The 16,160-nt window shown below is 38.4% G+C and overlaps 4 protein-coding genes across 5 annotated transcripts in view; 2 read left to right on the top strand and 2 right to left on the bottom strand.

The window, feature by feature from the left end:
* The window catches only part of LOC107036843 (tyrosine-protein phosphatase non-receptor type 9), a 15,884-nt gene extending 12,444 nt beyond the window's left edge, over nucleotides 1-3,440 (bottom strand). The window contains exon 1 of the mRNA XM_015255054.1: nucleotides 3,018-3,440. Within this exon, the coding sequence (XP_015110540.1) occupies nucleotides 3,018-3,050 (33 nt within the window). The 5' untranslated portion in view covers nucleotides 3,051-3,440. The remainder of the gene's footprint in view (nucleotides 1-3,017) is intronic.
* Nucleotides 3,441-4,738: 1,298 nt separating this feature from the next.
* LOC107036855 (8-oxo-dGDP phosphatase NUDT18) lies at nucleotides 4,739-9,077 on the top strand. The gene is made up of 4 exons (XM_015255073.1): nucleotides 4,739-5,143; nucleotides 6,198-6,741; nucleotides 7,467-7,572; nucleotides 7,662-9,077. Exons 1-4 carry the CDS (start codon nucleotides 5,035-5,037, stop codon nucleotides 7,899-7,901), a joined length of 999 nt encoding a protein of 332 aa, XP_015110559.1. The 5' UTR covers nucleotides 4,739-5,034; the 3' UTR covers nucleotides 7,902-9,077.
* A 371-nt stretch (nucleotides 9,078-9,448) lies between these two features.
* LOC107036854 (transmembrane protein 39A) lies at nucleotides 9,449-13,432 on the bottom strand. 2 transcript variants are annotated; one of them, XM_015255071.1, is made up of 4 exons: nucleotides 13,255-13,432; nucleotides 11,354-12,298; nucleotides 10,148-10,355; nucleotides 9,449-9,791 (listed from the first exon to the last, which is right to left on the bottom strand). In XM_015255071.1, exons 2-4 carry the CDS (start codon nucleotides 12,247-12,249, stop codon nucleotides 9,540-9,542), a joined length of 1,356 nt encoding a protein of 451 aa, XP_015110557.1. In that variant the 5' UTR covers nucleotides 12,250-12,298; nucleotides 13,255-13,432; the 3' UTR covers nucleotides 9,449-9,539. The 2 variants fall into 2 exon arrangements, with proteins under 2 accessions (XP_015110557.1, XP_015110558.1); XM_015255072.1 differs by lacking the exon at nucleotides 13,255-13,432 and adding an exon at nucleotides 13,163-13,246.
* A 502-nt stretch (nucleotides 13,433-13,934) lies between these two features.
* On the top strand, nucleotides 13,935-16,000 carry LOC107036753 (leucine-rich repeat-containing protein 47; the record flags this gene model as incomplete). Its single annotated transcript, XM_015254896.1, is given in 2 exon segments — nucleotides 13,935-14,644; nucleotides 15,524-16,000. Coding segments are annotated over 2 exon segments (1,066 nt in total), but the record flags the coding sequence as incomplete, so codon positions are not given.
* Nucleotides 16,001-16,160: the final 160 nt, after the last annotated feature.

Below are 16,160 nucleotides of genomic sequence, written 5' to 3' on the forward strand. Positions count from 1 at the left end.
GGGGGGGGGGGGGGGGTAATCGGTTCGTTTAAACTGCTTAAACGCCGGTAATCCGGTCTTAACGGATTACAAAATGATCCGGTGGAGGAGTCGCATGTGGGATTCTTAAATTAATTTTAGGATTTTTTAAAGAAGTGGTTATGGCGTGTGGAAAAATTACAGGGAAGGGCCTGAGATAAATGAAAATAGTGGAGTGATAGACCTTTGCATTTCGAATTTTCATACTTCAATGAACTTTCAATCATATTCGGAAATTTTATTTGATTTTTCAGGCGGAAAAAGTCTCTTGGCATTTCCCCTATCATCATTCATAATCATTCATAATCAAAAATAAAAAAATCCTCATTAGAAATATTTTATATTCAACAGGAACATCAAATGTGAATAAAATAAATCATTTGAATTGAATTTGATTCATCATAATTGACAACTCTAGTCAGACAATGAATGAATATTATTTCCGTAACTGAAACCGAAGAAAAAAACAAAATAAATTAAATAAGAAATAAATAAATTAATGATAATAATAATGCTATAATTTAATTTTATAAAAAAAATTGGAAAACAATAAAAAATGAGAATTTTTTTAAATTAAAAATTTAAAACAATATTACTATTATTATTATTTCTTTATTTGTTATTGTTTATTTAATTTTATGTTATAATTTAATTTTTTTTATTCATTAATAAATTCTCGTTATTTTCTTGGGTTTGGAAAGAGTAGGAGTCGATATTCAAAAAATAATCGGATAAGGGGGGAAGGGAGGACAATCAGTTGTTTTAAATTGTTTAAACGCCGGCTTAAATTAATTTTATGGTTCTTTAAAGAAGCGGTTATGACGTATGGAAAAATTACAGAGAAGGGCCTGAAATTAATGCGAATAGTGGAGTGAAAGGCCTTTGCATTTCGAATTTTCATACTTCAATGAATTTTCAATCATCTTCGGGAATTTTCTCACGCGAAAAAAATCTCGGCCTTTCCCCTCCTCACCATTCATAATCAATAATAAAAAAATCCTCATCAGAAATATTTTAAAACAAAATAAAATAAAATATTCAACAGGACCATCAAACGTGAATGAAATAACAAATTTGAATTGATTTTCATTCACGATAATTTTCAACTCTCCCACCGCAATTAACCGATCTCCTCTCGCCAGAAAATGAACTCAGACCCCGACTATGAATGAATGACTATCATGTCCCTACCTGGAACCCCCGGTAGAAACCCACAAATTCCCGATTGGATGACGTTTCCCTGTAAAAATTTCTGACGACACATGAATACCGCAGATTCCCAGGAACTCAGGGGAAAGTAATTCCCACATACTCTCAAGATTGATGATGTTCTCTTCCGGTAAGACCTGCAGCTCCCCCGATCGCCCCCCGCATGAGTGTCTATTTAAGATGTTTTTTTTCCTCTTTTTAAATACATGCTTGGAGCACTGGCATTGCTTCCGGTGGCTCGAAGCCCCTTCCTCTGTCCACCCCCCTCGCCAGTCAATAACTTCCGGTACCCCACCCTCCGTCCCGAGAAATTCGAGGTAAAACCCGTTTATGCGTGAGATGCTCTTCCCGAAGAGAAGAATCAATTTCGTTATTTATAATTCCCTTCCTATTTTCCCGACTATTCAATACCCAGCGCGTCTCGTCTCCCCGTGTCATCAGAGGACAATTAAACGTGCAAACCGACACGAAATAAATTATAAATGAGGATCAACACGAATTTAAACCCCCGACAAATTAAATACAAACGCGAAACATTGACGTGCAATTATTGATTCCCACGAAGAGGATGAAGGATGCACTCTGTCACGACTGATAAGAGCGTAATGAGCATTTCAGTCGAGTGGTAAAACAGAACAGAAGTTTATTCCATCACTTTTCCCTGATTATCTCGAAATCCGTCGGAGATACAAAAATCTTCGCGAGGAGAACTTTGTAGCTCTGATTCTCCTCTGCAAAAAAGATATCGACGAAATTTTCGCTGTCTCGCTTGGGTTCAGAGATATTCAGCGAAATTCGGAGTTGACTCATCCTGTTTTATCACTCCACTATTTTAATTGTTTATGGAAGTTGTCGTTCCATGCTGGACAACTGCATAAAATCGCAATTTAAAATGTTTCTCAATTGATTTACAGGTGATCTGTGCTCCGAGCTATGCATGCGACGAATTTTTTACGATCTTATCGACGACTTCATGACGATTTCAAACGTTAGAATAGGTTTTATGGAGCTCTGTCCACCCCCCTCACCCATCAATAACTTCCGGTACCCCACCCTCCGTCCCGAGAAATTCGAGGTAAAACCCGTTTATGCGTGAGATGCTCTTCCCGAAGAGAAGAATCAATTTCGTTATTTATAATTCCCTTCCTATTTTCCCGACTATTCAACACCCAGCGAGTCTCGTCTCCCCGTGTCATCAGAGGACAATTAAACGTGCAAACCGACACGAAATAAATTATAAATGAGGATCAACACGAATTTAAACCCCCGACAAATTAAATACAAACGCGAAACATTGACGTGCAATTATTGATTCCCACGAAGAGGATGAAGGATGCACTCTGTCACGACTGATAAGAGCGCAATGAGCATTTCAGTCGAGTGGTAAAACAGAACAGAAGTTTATTCCATCACTTTTCCCTGATTATCTCGAAATCCGTCGGAGATACAAAAATCTTCGCGAGGAGAACTTTGTAGCTCTGATTCTCCTCTGCAAAAAAGATATCGACGAAATTTTCGCTGTCTCGCTTGGGTTCAGAGATATTCAGCGAAATTCGGAGTTGACTCATCCTGTTTTATCACTCCACTATTTTAATTGTTTATGGAAGTTGTCGTTCCATGCTGGACAACTGCATAAAATCGCAATTTAAAATGTTTCTCAATTGATTTACAGGTGATCTGTGCTACGAGCCATGCATGCAACGAATTTGTCACGATCTTGTCGACGTCTCCGTGACGATTTTAAACGTCAAAATGGATTAAATAGAGCTAATAATGACTGTTGTACTTACTTGCTCCTGTTCGACAGTCAATGCCGCCGCCATTTTACCACTGACCAATACAGTGCTATCCCACGCGTGTGGAAGGGACTTTAAAGCGTCTCCAGTAAAACAACACACACACACAACACGCACGCACACATACACGCGCACACAACAAGTGAATCCACTCACTGATGGGCACCGATCATTGTGTTGTTTTTCATCTCCCAAATTCTGAGCCCCGGAAAACTGTCGATTTAATCAAATTGTCAATTCCGCACCTCAGGGCTGGTCCATCCACATCGTTCCACCACCACGTTGTTGCTTCATGTGACAGCGGAGGAGAGAAGAGCACACTTGTTTCCCTTGCCCCCACCAATCGGGGAAGTGGCTGCCACTGGGCATGGGGGCGACGATGTGGAAGAATGAGATGATTCAGCGGTACTCACCCACCGGCGACCGGAGAGGAGCGATCAACACACGACGGATGCACGCGAGTGTCACTGACATCATGGGAGTCAAGGAAATGATTAGTTACGAGGTGGGATAACTGGATTGCTACTGTATCGACCAGGGCGAGGCGGTAGAATTCAAATTTATTCACTTGTAATACCACAAGAGCTTCAAAATTATCGGGTATTTTCTGATAGGTTCGTTGCAAACAAACGAAGGAGTCAAGTTTTTCAGGTTAAAAAATCACGAGTGCGAGTGATTTTTCCTGAAAAACTTGACGACTTCGTTTGTATGCAGGGAACCTTCAGGAAAATGTCCAATTAATTTTGAAGCTCTCGTGTGGTATTCGGGGGATTATTTTTCCAATCCCAATGTCGGGCAATATAATTGAACCATGAGACGAAACTCACAATTGAGAAACGAAAATTGTATAATTAACACTCATTTCGAATAGAAATCCTCGGATTACCACAATTGAATTCAATCTGTCAGTTTGACGAGGGGTTAATTCGACTGCATGATGTTTTGTTTTTTATATAGCAACTACCAGAGAAAATTATCAAAAAATTATCAGTTGAAAACCCTGTAGCTTATACCACGTGATGTCAATCGATTAGATTAGATGTTTATTGTTTAGGATATTAAACAAAGTGATTACATGGAAAATAACATATGTACATAAGAAGCAGCAAAATAAAGCACAGCAAGAGATGAAGCAAAAAATAAAGAAAAGAGGCTAGAGAGTAAGCAAGTGAGTTGAAGAAATTACAAGACACGAGCAGATGGCCAACTGAATTAGGAAGATACTTCAAGATCACGCATCCATCTCCGCAGTTCTTGCTTAAAGGAAGCGAATGAGGGCATCTCCCTGGATAACGTAGATTCAATGGTTTTTTTTACCGCAAGGCCGATAACAACTCTTTTCATCATGCTGTGGCGAAAAGTGAACTTTTCGGCACGCTCCGCGTGCCTAAAAGTCCAATTTCCGCCACATTGTGATGAAAAATATTGTTCGTAACTCGTGAAAAAATGTTTTTTTGGTCGTGGGATTATATCACTCGCCTTCGGCTCGTGATATAAACCTCCCACTCGCCAAAAAAACACTTTTTTGCACTCGTTACGAAATATACTATTATTGAATTTTCTAACGAATTCGATAGGTTTTTCCTATTAAATTTTTTCGTCCGTGGAAATCCCGCCAGTAGTCGTCACGCTGCAGTTCGCGGTGAAAACCCGCACTGAAGATCATGAAAGCACAACACATCCACCACCACCCAAACTACCTCAATGACCCAGAATGCAGGTGGACTTGTCTCGGTTGTTGTTGCGCCGAGCTAGGAGGAAAAAGTCCCTCGAACGCGCTGTGAATATTATCTCCACCGCTCGGTATACGTGGTTTAGGTGCAATGTGAAGGCGAGGCAACGTGCTCACTCTATGACGTTACGAGCCAGGCATCCACCGGTGAAACAGTTATGATACGTGTAATTAACTCGGTATTGGTATTTCGTTACGGAAGTCGTTGAAACTCGTTCGATTATTTTCCTCTTCGTCGTTTTCGTTGAGCGTTCAAATTGTTCATTGAAGTTGTGAAAAATGCCGGACGTTATTGAACAGAAAATTAAACAAGTTCTGGGAGGTTTGAGCCTTGCTGACAGCGATGAGCTCTGTGATTTCACTCTTGTTGAGCAGAATGAGGCGATTGGTACGTGGAAAATGTTTTATTATTTATGGGAATTCATTCGTCGGCCCGACGAGTTTACGCATACATGAAGCATTGAAAAAAATTTTTTAGAACTTGAATGATGAGAAAGTCGTATAAGAAGCCTTAATAAAATTAAATTTTGAAGGTACAAAACCATATCAATTATTTACGAAAACATCTTTATATTCTGCATGTGTGAAGGGAAACCCAAATCAATGGGGACAGTTTGAAGATTGTATTCTTCTAAAGCCTCTTTCTGACGAATAAAAATAACAAAACGTAATTTTTTCTTTTTCTTCGGAATCGCTGTGTGCTCCCAAACAATACCAATTATGAGCCAAAATTTCAGATTTTTATTTTCACTGGTCCTTTTTGGTATCACCTCTATTCATTACAGTCGTGTAATGTTACGGCACATTTCATTACAAAAAGTCATTACGGGGACAATTGATTATAGCATTTTTCATCATATGGACAATTCATTACGGAAGTTTTGGAACAATACAATGCTGGTCGATTGATGATACGTCCTAAAAGGAAGAAGTACATCGATTATGATGCCCGGCTTTTTACAGTCGTTATGGAGTGGAGTGAAGATGCCGATATCGTTGAGTATTTGCGTGGAATGGCTCATAGTAAGCCGCAATTTTTGATCGTCATATGAACGATGCATTGAATTCAAATTGTGATGATGGAAATATGATGATGAATTATTGTTGTGATGAAATGTGCTGTACTAATTAAATTGTGCCGTAATCAAATGGTATAATGAATTGTGCGGTAGTGATTAGAGGTACAATCGTCCTTTTTCTGTGAAAATTTATAAAAAAAATTGCCAGAATTTTGTACGCACATACGGACGTACACCCAGACATTCCCTAAAAACATCATATCTCGACTTTCCATGACACTCCAAGTCACTGCCTAGTAAAACTGGAGAATCGAAAAATCGCGCGATTATAAAGTTTCCATTCGGAAGCAAAAAATGGTGAAAAATTTTTTTTTGCTTGAATGGCGTCATTTTGCTCCACTCTCTCCTACGTGTTTTACACAGAGGCTCGAGGTATTCAACCAACGGCGAGTTCCAACTACGTCCCAATCTGTCAGAAAACCGTGACATACATAGTGGCAGCAGTTCTGATAAACGAGCACGAGGAAGTCCTCATGATCCAGGAGGCGAAAGCCTCCTGCGCTGGCAAGTGGTACCTCCCAGCGGGAAGAGTGGAGCCAAACGAGAACCTCTACGACGCAGTGAAACGAGAGGTCCTCGAGGAGACCGGGCTCTCGATGGAGCCCAAGTCACTGATAATGGTGGAGTGCGCCAGTGGTTCCTGGTTCAGGTTCGTCATGACCGGGGAAGTCACTGGGGGAACTCTCAAGACCCCAGACCAGGCCAATGCAGAGTCCCTCCAGGCAAGTTGGGTGAAGAACGTGGAGGATCTGTCCCTGAGATCGGCCGACATCCTGCCACTCATTCAGAGGGGACGGGACTACAGAAAGGGCGTTAATCCACCTTGGCACAGTCCCATTTTGCCAGCGGACAAATCCAGGGAGAAACTCTTTCTCAGGCTCATTGTTTGCATCAAGAGAAAAGCTACGTAGGTCCTCAATTTTCACTTGTTTTGTAATATGTAAGGTGTATCCCTACGCTGAGAGAAAAACACGTTGTCAAACAAGTCTTGTTTGGGCCAACAAAATCGCTAGTTTTGAAAATTGCCAAAAATGAATTTGTTTGGTTCGAATTTGAAAGTCTCAAACATGAATGATTTTTTCATCCGTTTAGTCCGATACCAGTTGACAGTTGGTTGCAAAACGAGCATAGGATCGATGCCATTTCCATTGTATCTATTCTTTTAATTGCCGACATTTCAGTGAAATATTAAGACATTACTATAATTTATGCATTTTTATTGTTTTTTTAACCATCCGAAATCTCAGTCAAGGGATTTTTAATCCCATTTTATTATTATAACGGAGATATCAACATTTTAAAATTGTGAGTTTCTTAACTTGCGGCTTAAGAATTCACTCTGTCGTAACACCAGTTGATGCAAATGGAATTTTTCTCTCTTCTTCAATAAATCACTGTTCATTGGTGTCTATAACTTTCTTTACCAACTAAAATAATAACTCCAATCGTATCTCATTCTTAATAGATTCTTGAAACTGCCAAAATGATTAAATTATTAAAAAAATTTTCCCACGCAATTTAATTTACAATTTGATAACTAAAAATGGTTGAATTTACAGTGTCGTCTGTGCCAAACTGTAAAAGACACTTGGATATCCTTAAAGATATTATAAATTGTGTAATAAATTCTAGGAACCGAATGCACGTACTGTTATCAGAGAAAACGTCCCTCCACCTCCCAGTGTGTGAGATAAATCCCAACAGGAATCTCCACTCGACGTTGCACAAATTCATGGTCGTGAGTATTTACAGTTCAATTGATTGGCGAGCTAATGAGAGAACAAAAAAGTCATTTAATTATTTTGCCCTCCCCTTTTTATTTTTTAGGAAGTCTTCGGCGATGGAGTGGCTCAACATCGACCCCATGGCCTTCTGTCCGTAGAATTCAGTGGAGGAGGTGGTGGTGACGGCCTCTGTTTCACCCTGCTCGTATCATTCCGTCCTCCCCTCGAGGAGGTCCCCATCAAAGGAAAATACGTGTGGCATGAATTAGCCCAAAACGTCGCCGATGGTCTGGCCCAACGTCTCCCCAAAAATATGACTATTTCTCTGAACGTCGTTCGCTGAACTCATTCTCATTACGCGGATGAGAATTATTTTTTCGGATTGTATATAAATGTTTCATATCGATTGACAGATTTTATTTATCTATTTTCGTACGCATGGAGAAATTCAGTAGAAAGTTGCATTTTTACGAGGACATTCTACTCAGCTATTTTATTATTATTTTTTGAAATTGAATAGAAATGAATAGAAATGAAATGAAATTGAAGAGAACAGTAAAGAAAACAGGGGACATATGACAATTTTATAGTAGAAATTTCTCGAGTTATTTTTTCAAAAGCATCTTTCGGACAATAAGTCGTATAAAATAATCGTAAATCTGTTGGTTTTCAGTTATTTTTCATCAGACCATTTTCCATCAAATATTTTTTATTTAGAATACCTCAATATTCTAAAAAAAATTGAAATTTGAAACTTTATAATGAATTTCTTCATGCGTTAATCAATTGTAAATAAGAAAACTCATTTGTAAAATAACCCAATACCTTTTCATATCAGGAGAAAAAGAGAAAACTAACTTTAAGAATTTATTAGAAACTGTTATCGAATCTAGAGAAATTTTTATCCACCCATATTTACAAATTGGAGAATCTCGTTATTAATCAACTAATTTATTTTTTTCAACAGATCAAGAAACGTATCACGATTACTTTTTTATACAGTCTAATGTAAGACGAACTTATTCCAAATAATATTATTAATTGCAATCACTGGAGTTGATTTTTAATCACAATCAATATTTTTAATTGCAGTTATTCATTCTTATTACGCAGATGAGAATTATTTTTCGGATTGTATATAAATGTTGCAGATCGATTGACAGATTCTGTTTATCTATTTCCACATGCATCAAGAAATTCAGTAGAAAGTTGCACTTTTACGAGGAAATTCGGCTGAACTACTCTATTATTACTTCTTCAAATGAATAGAAATGTTGAATAGTAAAGAAAACTCTGAATATATGACAAATTTTATAGTAGAAATTTCTCCAGTAATTTCCCAAAGCTTCTTTCATCTCATACTGAGGGATTTCTATGAATAAAAATTGAATGCAATGCCGAATAAAATAATCGTAAATCTGTTAGTTTTCAATGATTCTTCATCAGATCATTTTCTACCAAATATCTTTTTCTATATAGAATACCTCAATATTCTAAAAAAATAAAATTTGAAACTTTATAATCATTTTTTTCGTGCGTTACCCAATCGTAAATAAGAAAACTCACTTGTAAATTACCCCACTGCCTTTTCATATCATGAGAAAAAGAGAAAACTAACTTTAAGAATTAATTAGAAACTGTTATCGAATCTAGAGAAATTTTTATCCACCCATATTTACAAATTGGAGAATCTCGTTATTAATCAACTAATTTATTTTTTTCAACAGATCAAGAAACGTATCACGATTACTTTTTTATACAGTCTAATGTAAGACGAACTTATTCCAAATAATATTATTAATTCCCATCACTTGGGTTGATTTTTAATCACAATCAATATGTTTAATTACAGTTTATTTTTTGGTAGTAAATGAGAACTATGAGAAGTCGTAATTCATCAATCACATTTTATCATTTATCACAAGAGAAAAGAAAAACAGCTCTTCTTACGTATTAATTATTCAAGTGACAAGGTACATGACTATTGAGTTACGTTTATGGCAGCCTGTGCTCTCTCCTGTACAATTCGTTCAGCTCGGTAAACTTTCCAGCATATGAGGTAGTCCCTCGCTAGTTTGAAGAGAGTGTAGTAATTGGTAACGAGTAGCAGTGTCATTGAGAGTACCTGGTACCACTCGACGGTTCTTAATAGTATGAGTAATTGCACTGCTACGAGAACTAATTGAAGACTCAGGAGGGAGCATATCAGCATTGTTGGATTGCTGAATAATGCCTGTAAATTCGTTTTAAAAAATGTAATTAAGACTAATTGATAACTCGAGTAGTTGAAGATGATGAATTGGTGTTATAATGACTATTTTACACTAACACGAGCCTCTCTTTCTCAACACAACAATAACAATTTATAAATACAAATTTTTGGTAAAAAAAATTGATTAATTAAGGCCCGGGAAATTACCAGATTAAAAAACTGGCAAAAAAGGATCTAGATCATATTTGAAAGATAATCCGGGGCTTGAATAAAATATTGGAGAGTGAAATAAGAACAAAACGTGTTGATAAGATTGTTCATTCAAATATTTGATAACAATTTTCGTTCTTTTCATGATTTAAAGACCTCGAACTCACATAAAACCTGTAATGACTTGAGTTTCCTGGTTCTGCCGCAGTGCACAGTCCCTCAGACCTGTACAACTCCTTGTTATACTTCACGAGAGATCCGTGGGGCCACAGAACAGAGTCACTCCACAGCTGCGACGGTATGTGAACATTCTTCCCCTCGACTTTCGCCCATTTTCCCAGGTGCAGTGCCGCTCGATGCAGAACATCGCAATATCTACATTTCCAAAACATTCAGGAATTAATTTCACACACAGCGAACCGAATCGAAGAGCAATTCCATTGGAACATCTTCTAAAACGATCTATTTTAGTTTTGAGAAGTTGTAATTCATCATTCACATTTTACCATTTATTCAACGAACTACATTCAGATAAATTGTATGTAGTTCGTTAAATTCATTCTCAACAAGGAGATGAAAATAATTTTTTGAATTGCACGCACGAAAAAATTTAATAGAAAAACGTGAATTTGCGAAACAATTTTATTGAATTTCTATTGAACGTTTTATTAGTTTTTTTGAACCTCGTGACCCTTATTCTGACCCTTATGGCCCTTATTTAGACCCCTGGTCCCCTGGACCTTTATTTGAACCCTTAATCTGACCCTTGTGACCCAAATTTTCATTACCAGGAGTCGATTTGGATTTTTATAATGTAGAGAGATCTATTGAGACCCTTATTTTGACACCATGACCCTTATTTGGACCCTTACTCTGACCCTTGTAACCCTTAATTTTAAGTCTCAATTTCGACTACCAAATTTTCATCAGCAGAAGTCAATTAAAATTTTTATAATATAGAGAGATATATTTATACCCTTATTTTGACCCTTACTTTAAATCTCATGGCCCTCATTTGCACCTTTAATCTGACCCTCATTAAAACCCTTGTCATCCTTAATTTTGAAGTCTCAATTTCGACTACCAAATTTTCATCACCACAAGTCCCTCGTGATCCCTTGTGACCCTTATTAGGACCCTTGTGACCCCTATTCTGACCCTTATGACCCTTATTTTGACCCTTGTCATCCCTAATTTTGAAGTTCAATTTCGACCACCAAATTTTCATCACCACAAGTCAATTTAGATTTTTATAACAGCGAGGTTTTCGCACACGAAGAAATTCACCAAAAAGTTGCATTTCTAATACAAAAACAGTCATTCTACATTCCGTTTTCCAATGAAATTTTCTTCACACGAGCTACAAAAATCACCTGACAGGATACGCCTGTGCGAAATGTGCGCTGACCCTTCCCAGCCAAAAGAGCACAATATGCTGCACGACCCACGTGAAATTGAAGTGCAGGTGTTGGGGGACAAAGATAACCGGAGCAATTCCGCAGACATAGGCGCTCCCTGAGGAAGCGAACAGTGCTCTCTTCAGCCTCCTGTTGAAATCCGAGCGCAGACTGGAGACCTCAGCCCTGATGGCAGGGGCATTGAGCGAGCAGTTGTGCAGCGGTTTATCCAGCAGGAATTTCGTCTTCCTGTCCTCCTTGACGTAAAGTGGAGCTGTCGAGATGTCGAAGAAGGGTCCAATGCTCACCCCGAACATGAGGAAGTAGACGGAAATGCTGGGGTAGCAGAGATAGAAAACTTTCATAGAGTTGTGTCTCTCGCTCATGTAGTAGAGGCACCACAGGAGGATCAGCACGACGAAAATAAGGAGGATGATCCTCATCGTTCTCTGGGTGGTTGGCAGCCATCTGGCGGGGCTGACAGCGTCGATAAATCGTCTTAGCAGTGCGTAGACGAACCTTCTGGCCACCATCGTGAAGATGAAGGCGAGGAGGTAGGGGTCGATGAGGTAGAAATTCATGCTGTAGTCGTTGTACGACTGGGGCAGCCACCAGACTGTTCTGTACAGGTTCAGGAGTTGGAGGCAAGCTGCCAGGATGGAGATGCCCAGTGAGAGGGCCTCGAAGGTCAGCTGATCGTCCACTGGGACTGCTGGGATGGGCACGTGCTTGGGGGCCAGGAGTCTACCGTTTGGGGAGTCCTGCTTCTTGTCATCGCTCTGGGGGGGTGACGGCGAGGGGGACGTGGGGGAGGGGACGTTCAGCAGCCGCCCCGGGCCATTTCTCGAGGGGTTTCGTCTTGCTCCCGGCATTGTCAGGCATTCAGGGAGAATTTTTGATAGCGAGGGTCGGGATTTTTATCTGGAAAACGAAATTCTTGGTCTGAGGTGGAGGGCAGTGGGGGAGGGGTAGGTCGGGACCCATTCGGTAGAGGGGTTTCTATTTCTTTTGTGGGGAAGTTTTTACCTGCTTTTGGTGGGTTTTATTGAACTGTTCAGGAAAAATGTTCTGGAGAAAGAGGCAATAGAATTCAATTTTTCTATGCAATTCAGGCTATTGAGGTCATTTCTATCGAATTCCCTCGTATAAAATTTTATTTTAAATTTTTTTGTTTTATTTTGATTTTGTTTTCATTAAGAATATGAAACAAAAAAACTTGGGAAATTCGAGCCGAAAATTCGAGATTCTATTAGACAATATCTCAATAGAATACGTTGTAAAGAAAAATGGAATTCTGTTGGCTTTTTCCATAGAATATTTTCTATTGAATTTTTTATTACTTTTTGGCCGATTCTATTGAATATTTTCTCCTGAACAATTCAATAGAAAAAGTCAAAAGAATTCGATTTTTCTATATAACTTATTCTATTGAGATATTTTCTATACAATTTCCTCGCCTCAAATTTTCCCCGTTTTTTATTTGATTTTCTTGGTGAAAAGAGAAGAAAAATAGAATGAAAAAGACTTAGAAAATTTGAGCCGCGGAATTTGATAGAAAATATCTGAAAAAAATTAGTTGTATAGAAAAATCGAATTATATTGAAATTTTCTACGGAACATTTCAACAGAATCGGTCAAAAGGTAACAAGAAGTTCAATAGAAATCCAAAAGAATTGTCTAGCGAACACACAAGTTTTTCCTACGAAATTCTTTCATACATTCAATAATCCATTCATGAAATTCAAAACAATGATCAACTGAACTAAAAAAAAATCTGAATCAAACCGTTTTCCAGATCAGAAAGAGAATATTCACACTTATTTACTCGTCTTCTTTTTTAATTATAAAAAAATTAAGGTTAGAATCCACGGACTCACCACTGACGACTGACCCTTTCACATCTCAAAACCCTAAAAACCTCTTCCAAATAAGCGAATTCTTTTCGACAATCCCAAACAACTTCACTCATTCCCTCAAAATTCACACTCCTTCCCCCTGACCATGTTGACAAATAGACCAGAACTCCCTTCAAACCAAAAAACATCACTTTCTCGAATTCCTGGTACGAATGGGCGATGTTTGTCGATTAATCGAAAACCGATGTTTCTGCCCGAACATCGATGTTTTTCATTCGATGTTTTCAAAGGCCGATTAATCGATTTTCGATTATTTTTTCCAAAATCGATGTTTCTGACCAAGCTAACAAAATTTTTCATTTTTTTTATCGAATAAATAATGTTGATTGATTGAGAATAAATAAAATAATAATTTATCCACAATCGGAAGTAATGATTTTTTACAGTATGCACTATGTTATAAATGATAAGTGAACAAGTCCAATTAATTTGAAAAAAATTTTTTTTTCAACTTAAATTTTTAACAATGATTGCATGTTCGATGTTTACTATACGATATTATTCGATTATTTATTATTTGACATATTATTCGATGTTTTTGAAAAACATCGATTCTTCGATAATCGATGTTTTTTAAAACATAGCCCATCCCGAATTCCTGGTTACCGGCAGGTGGCAGCAGCAGTTTGTCGTGAGTTTGTCTAGTGCTTATGTGTTGGATGAAAACACAACGTGCCGGTGTGATAACCTCCCAGCCCCCCAGACACACCTGATAATTAATCAGGGCGATTGTTAGATTGAACGAGTGATCGAGTGTCCACGATGGACACAGCCACAGCCTGGACCGAAGTGTCCCAGATATGGAAGGAGAACAGACACGAATTGGTGCTCTCAGGGGCCAAAGTGTCCCAGAGAATAGCTGAAAAGGGCCTGGACAACAATATCTTCCACCTCCAGGGGCTGAACTACCTGAACATCAGCCAGACCTCCCTGGAGACGATCCCCCAGGACATCTCGAGGCTGGAGAACCTGACGACCCTTGTCCTCCACTCCAACAGGATCTCCAGCATTCCGGAGGAGATCAAGGCCCTGACGAAGCTGAAGGTCATCGACTGCTCCAGGAATCAGCTGAAGGACGTCCCAGAGGAGCTCTCCAACTTCCCTCAACTCATGACCATCAACTTTGGGTCTAACATGCTCGACCATCTGCCCTGTCAGAGGATGAATGTCAAGCTGGCGGCTCTGGACCTCTCCAATAATCAGTTCGAGGTGTTCCCGGACGTCTGCTATGCTGAGCTCGTGCATCTCGCTGAGATCAGGGTCAATGGGAACAGGATCACGGAGATCCCTGGGGGAATCAAGGTCCTGCCTTCGTTGAAGCTACTCGACTTGGCTGATAATTGCATTGCAGGTGGGGAACTCAGGGTTTTTGGGTGATGGGGGAGAACAGATTAAAATTAATTTAAAAGCTACTGTTTTTGTCGAGAAATTGTTTGCGTTGAATTCATTTTGGAATTCTATAAGAGTTCTATCGTAGTTCTATTACAATTCTATTGGAAAATTATCTTTATTTTTGGGGTTATTTTATTCAAGATTATATAGCTTCTGAAAGAACAACAATTAATTCAAAAACACTTGAATTAGGGTTTTTTAAATTAATTTAAAAACACTTGAATTAATTTCCGTAAATTAATTTAAACAAATTTTTTTTTGTTTTTTGGTGGAGAAATTCTGAATTTATTTTGGAACTCTGTAGGAATTCCATTGGAGTTCTGTTAGAACTCTAATGAAAATTCTATTAATTTTTTGCGTTATTTTATTCAAGATTATACAGCTTCTGAAAAACAAATTAATTAAAAAACTTCTGTTTGTTTCTTGCGTCAATTCTGTTGAAGATCCCAAGTATTTCTATATGAAAATTAAAATCCATTGAATTGTTTCCATCCAATGTCTCTCAACAAAATGTCTCGGTGAAGCCGTATAATCTTCAAAAGAATTGACGCAAAAAACAGATAGAATTGTAATAGAACACCAATAGAATTCTTACAAAGTTCCAATAGATTTCAAAAAAATTCAATTTTTTTTTGATAATGGGTGACAAATGACAAAATTTAATCGAAAATGCTAGTGCTAATGCAGTTTTCCTCAATAAATTCTATTCAATTTCTTCTGGAACTCTATAAAAATTCTATCAAAGTTCCATTAAAATTCAATCAAAAAATTCTTTCATTTTCAAGCCCAACTTCCATCAAAAAATAAAAATCCTTGCCTTCTTTATTTCTCTCTCCAGATGTACCTAGAGAGTTGGCAGATTGCCTAAAGCTGAAAGAACTAAATCTAAAAGGAAATAAACTTCACGACAAGAGGCTCCACAAGCTCGTGGACCAGTGCAGAACGAAACAAGTCCTTGATTACGTCAAGCAACATGGCGCCAAGTCAGAGAGCTCCTCCGGCCAGTCCGGGAAGGGCAAGAAGGATAAAAAAGGGAGTAAAACCTCAGAGAGTGAACATTCCGCCCAAGAGGTCGAGGCACTCACGCATCAGCTGACTGTCTTCAGGGTGTCTGATGACAGCAGGGTCATCAAGATCCTGGAGAACGTGAAGTCAGTGAGACCTCACATCGTCTGCTGCATTGTTCGTAATCTCAATTTCACTGACGAGAACTTCAAGAGGTTCATTCAACTGCAGACGAAATTGCATGAGGGAATCTGTGAGAAGCGAAATGCAGCTACTCTGGCGACACATGATTTGGATTTAATTGTGCCAGGTGAATCATTTAGTCGTTGATATTCGTTTAGTGGTTGGACGTGAAATTTGGGTTCCCTATAGGCAGATGCAAGGCTCAGAATTGCATTTTTCCTTCTCCCACAGCCTATAAAATATGAATTAAATTAATTTTTTTTGGCACTTTCGTTTTTCGCGATTAT

The sequence above is a fragment of the Diachasma alloeum genome, unplaced genomic scaffold, assembly GCF_001412515.2.
Source record: "Diachasma alloeum isolate Michigan unplaced genomic scaffold, Dall2.0 Dall_scaffold_00211, whole genome shotgun sequence".
In the NCBI taxonomy this organism is placed as follows: domain Eukaryota; kingdom Metazoa; phylum Arthropoda; class Insecta; order Hymenoptera; family Braconidae; genus Diachasma; species Diachasma alloeum.

Bases quoted from the DNA above. Each gene is read 5' to 3' on its own strand.
- LOC107036855 (XM_015255073.1), top strand. From the start codon at position 5,035: ATGCCGGACGTTATTGAACAGAAAATTAAACAAGTTCTGGGAGGTTTG. The intron at 6,742-7,466 runs GTAGGTCCTCAA...AATAAATTCTAG, and splicing joins TGCATCAAGAGAAAAGCTAC to GAACCGAATGCACGTACTGT. The intron at 7,573-7,661 runs GTGAGTATTTAC...TTTATTTTTTAG, and splicing joins CGTTGCACAAATTCATGGTC to GAAGTCTTCGGCGATGGAGT.
- LOC107036854 (XM_015255071.1), bottom strand. From the start codon at position 12,249: ATGCCGGGAGCAAGACGAAACCCCTCGAGAAATGGCCCGGGGCGGCTG. The intron at 10,356-11,353 runs GTGATTTTTGTA...TTGGAAATGTAG, and splicing joins GCACAGGCGTATCCTGTCAG to ATATTGCGATGTTCTGCATC. The intron at 9,792-10,147 runs GTGAGTTCGAGG...ACGAATTTACAG, and splicing joins CAAGTCATTACAGGTTTTAT to GCATTATTCAGCAATCCAAC.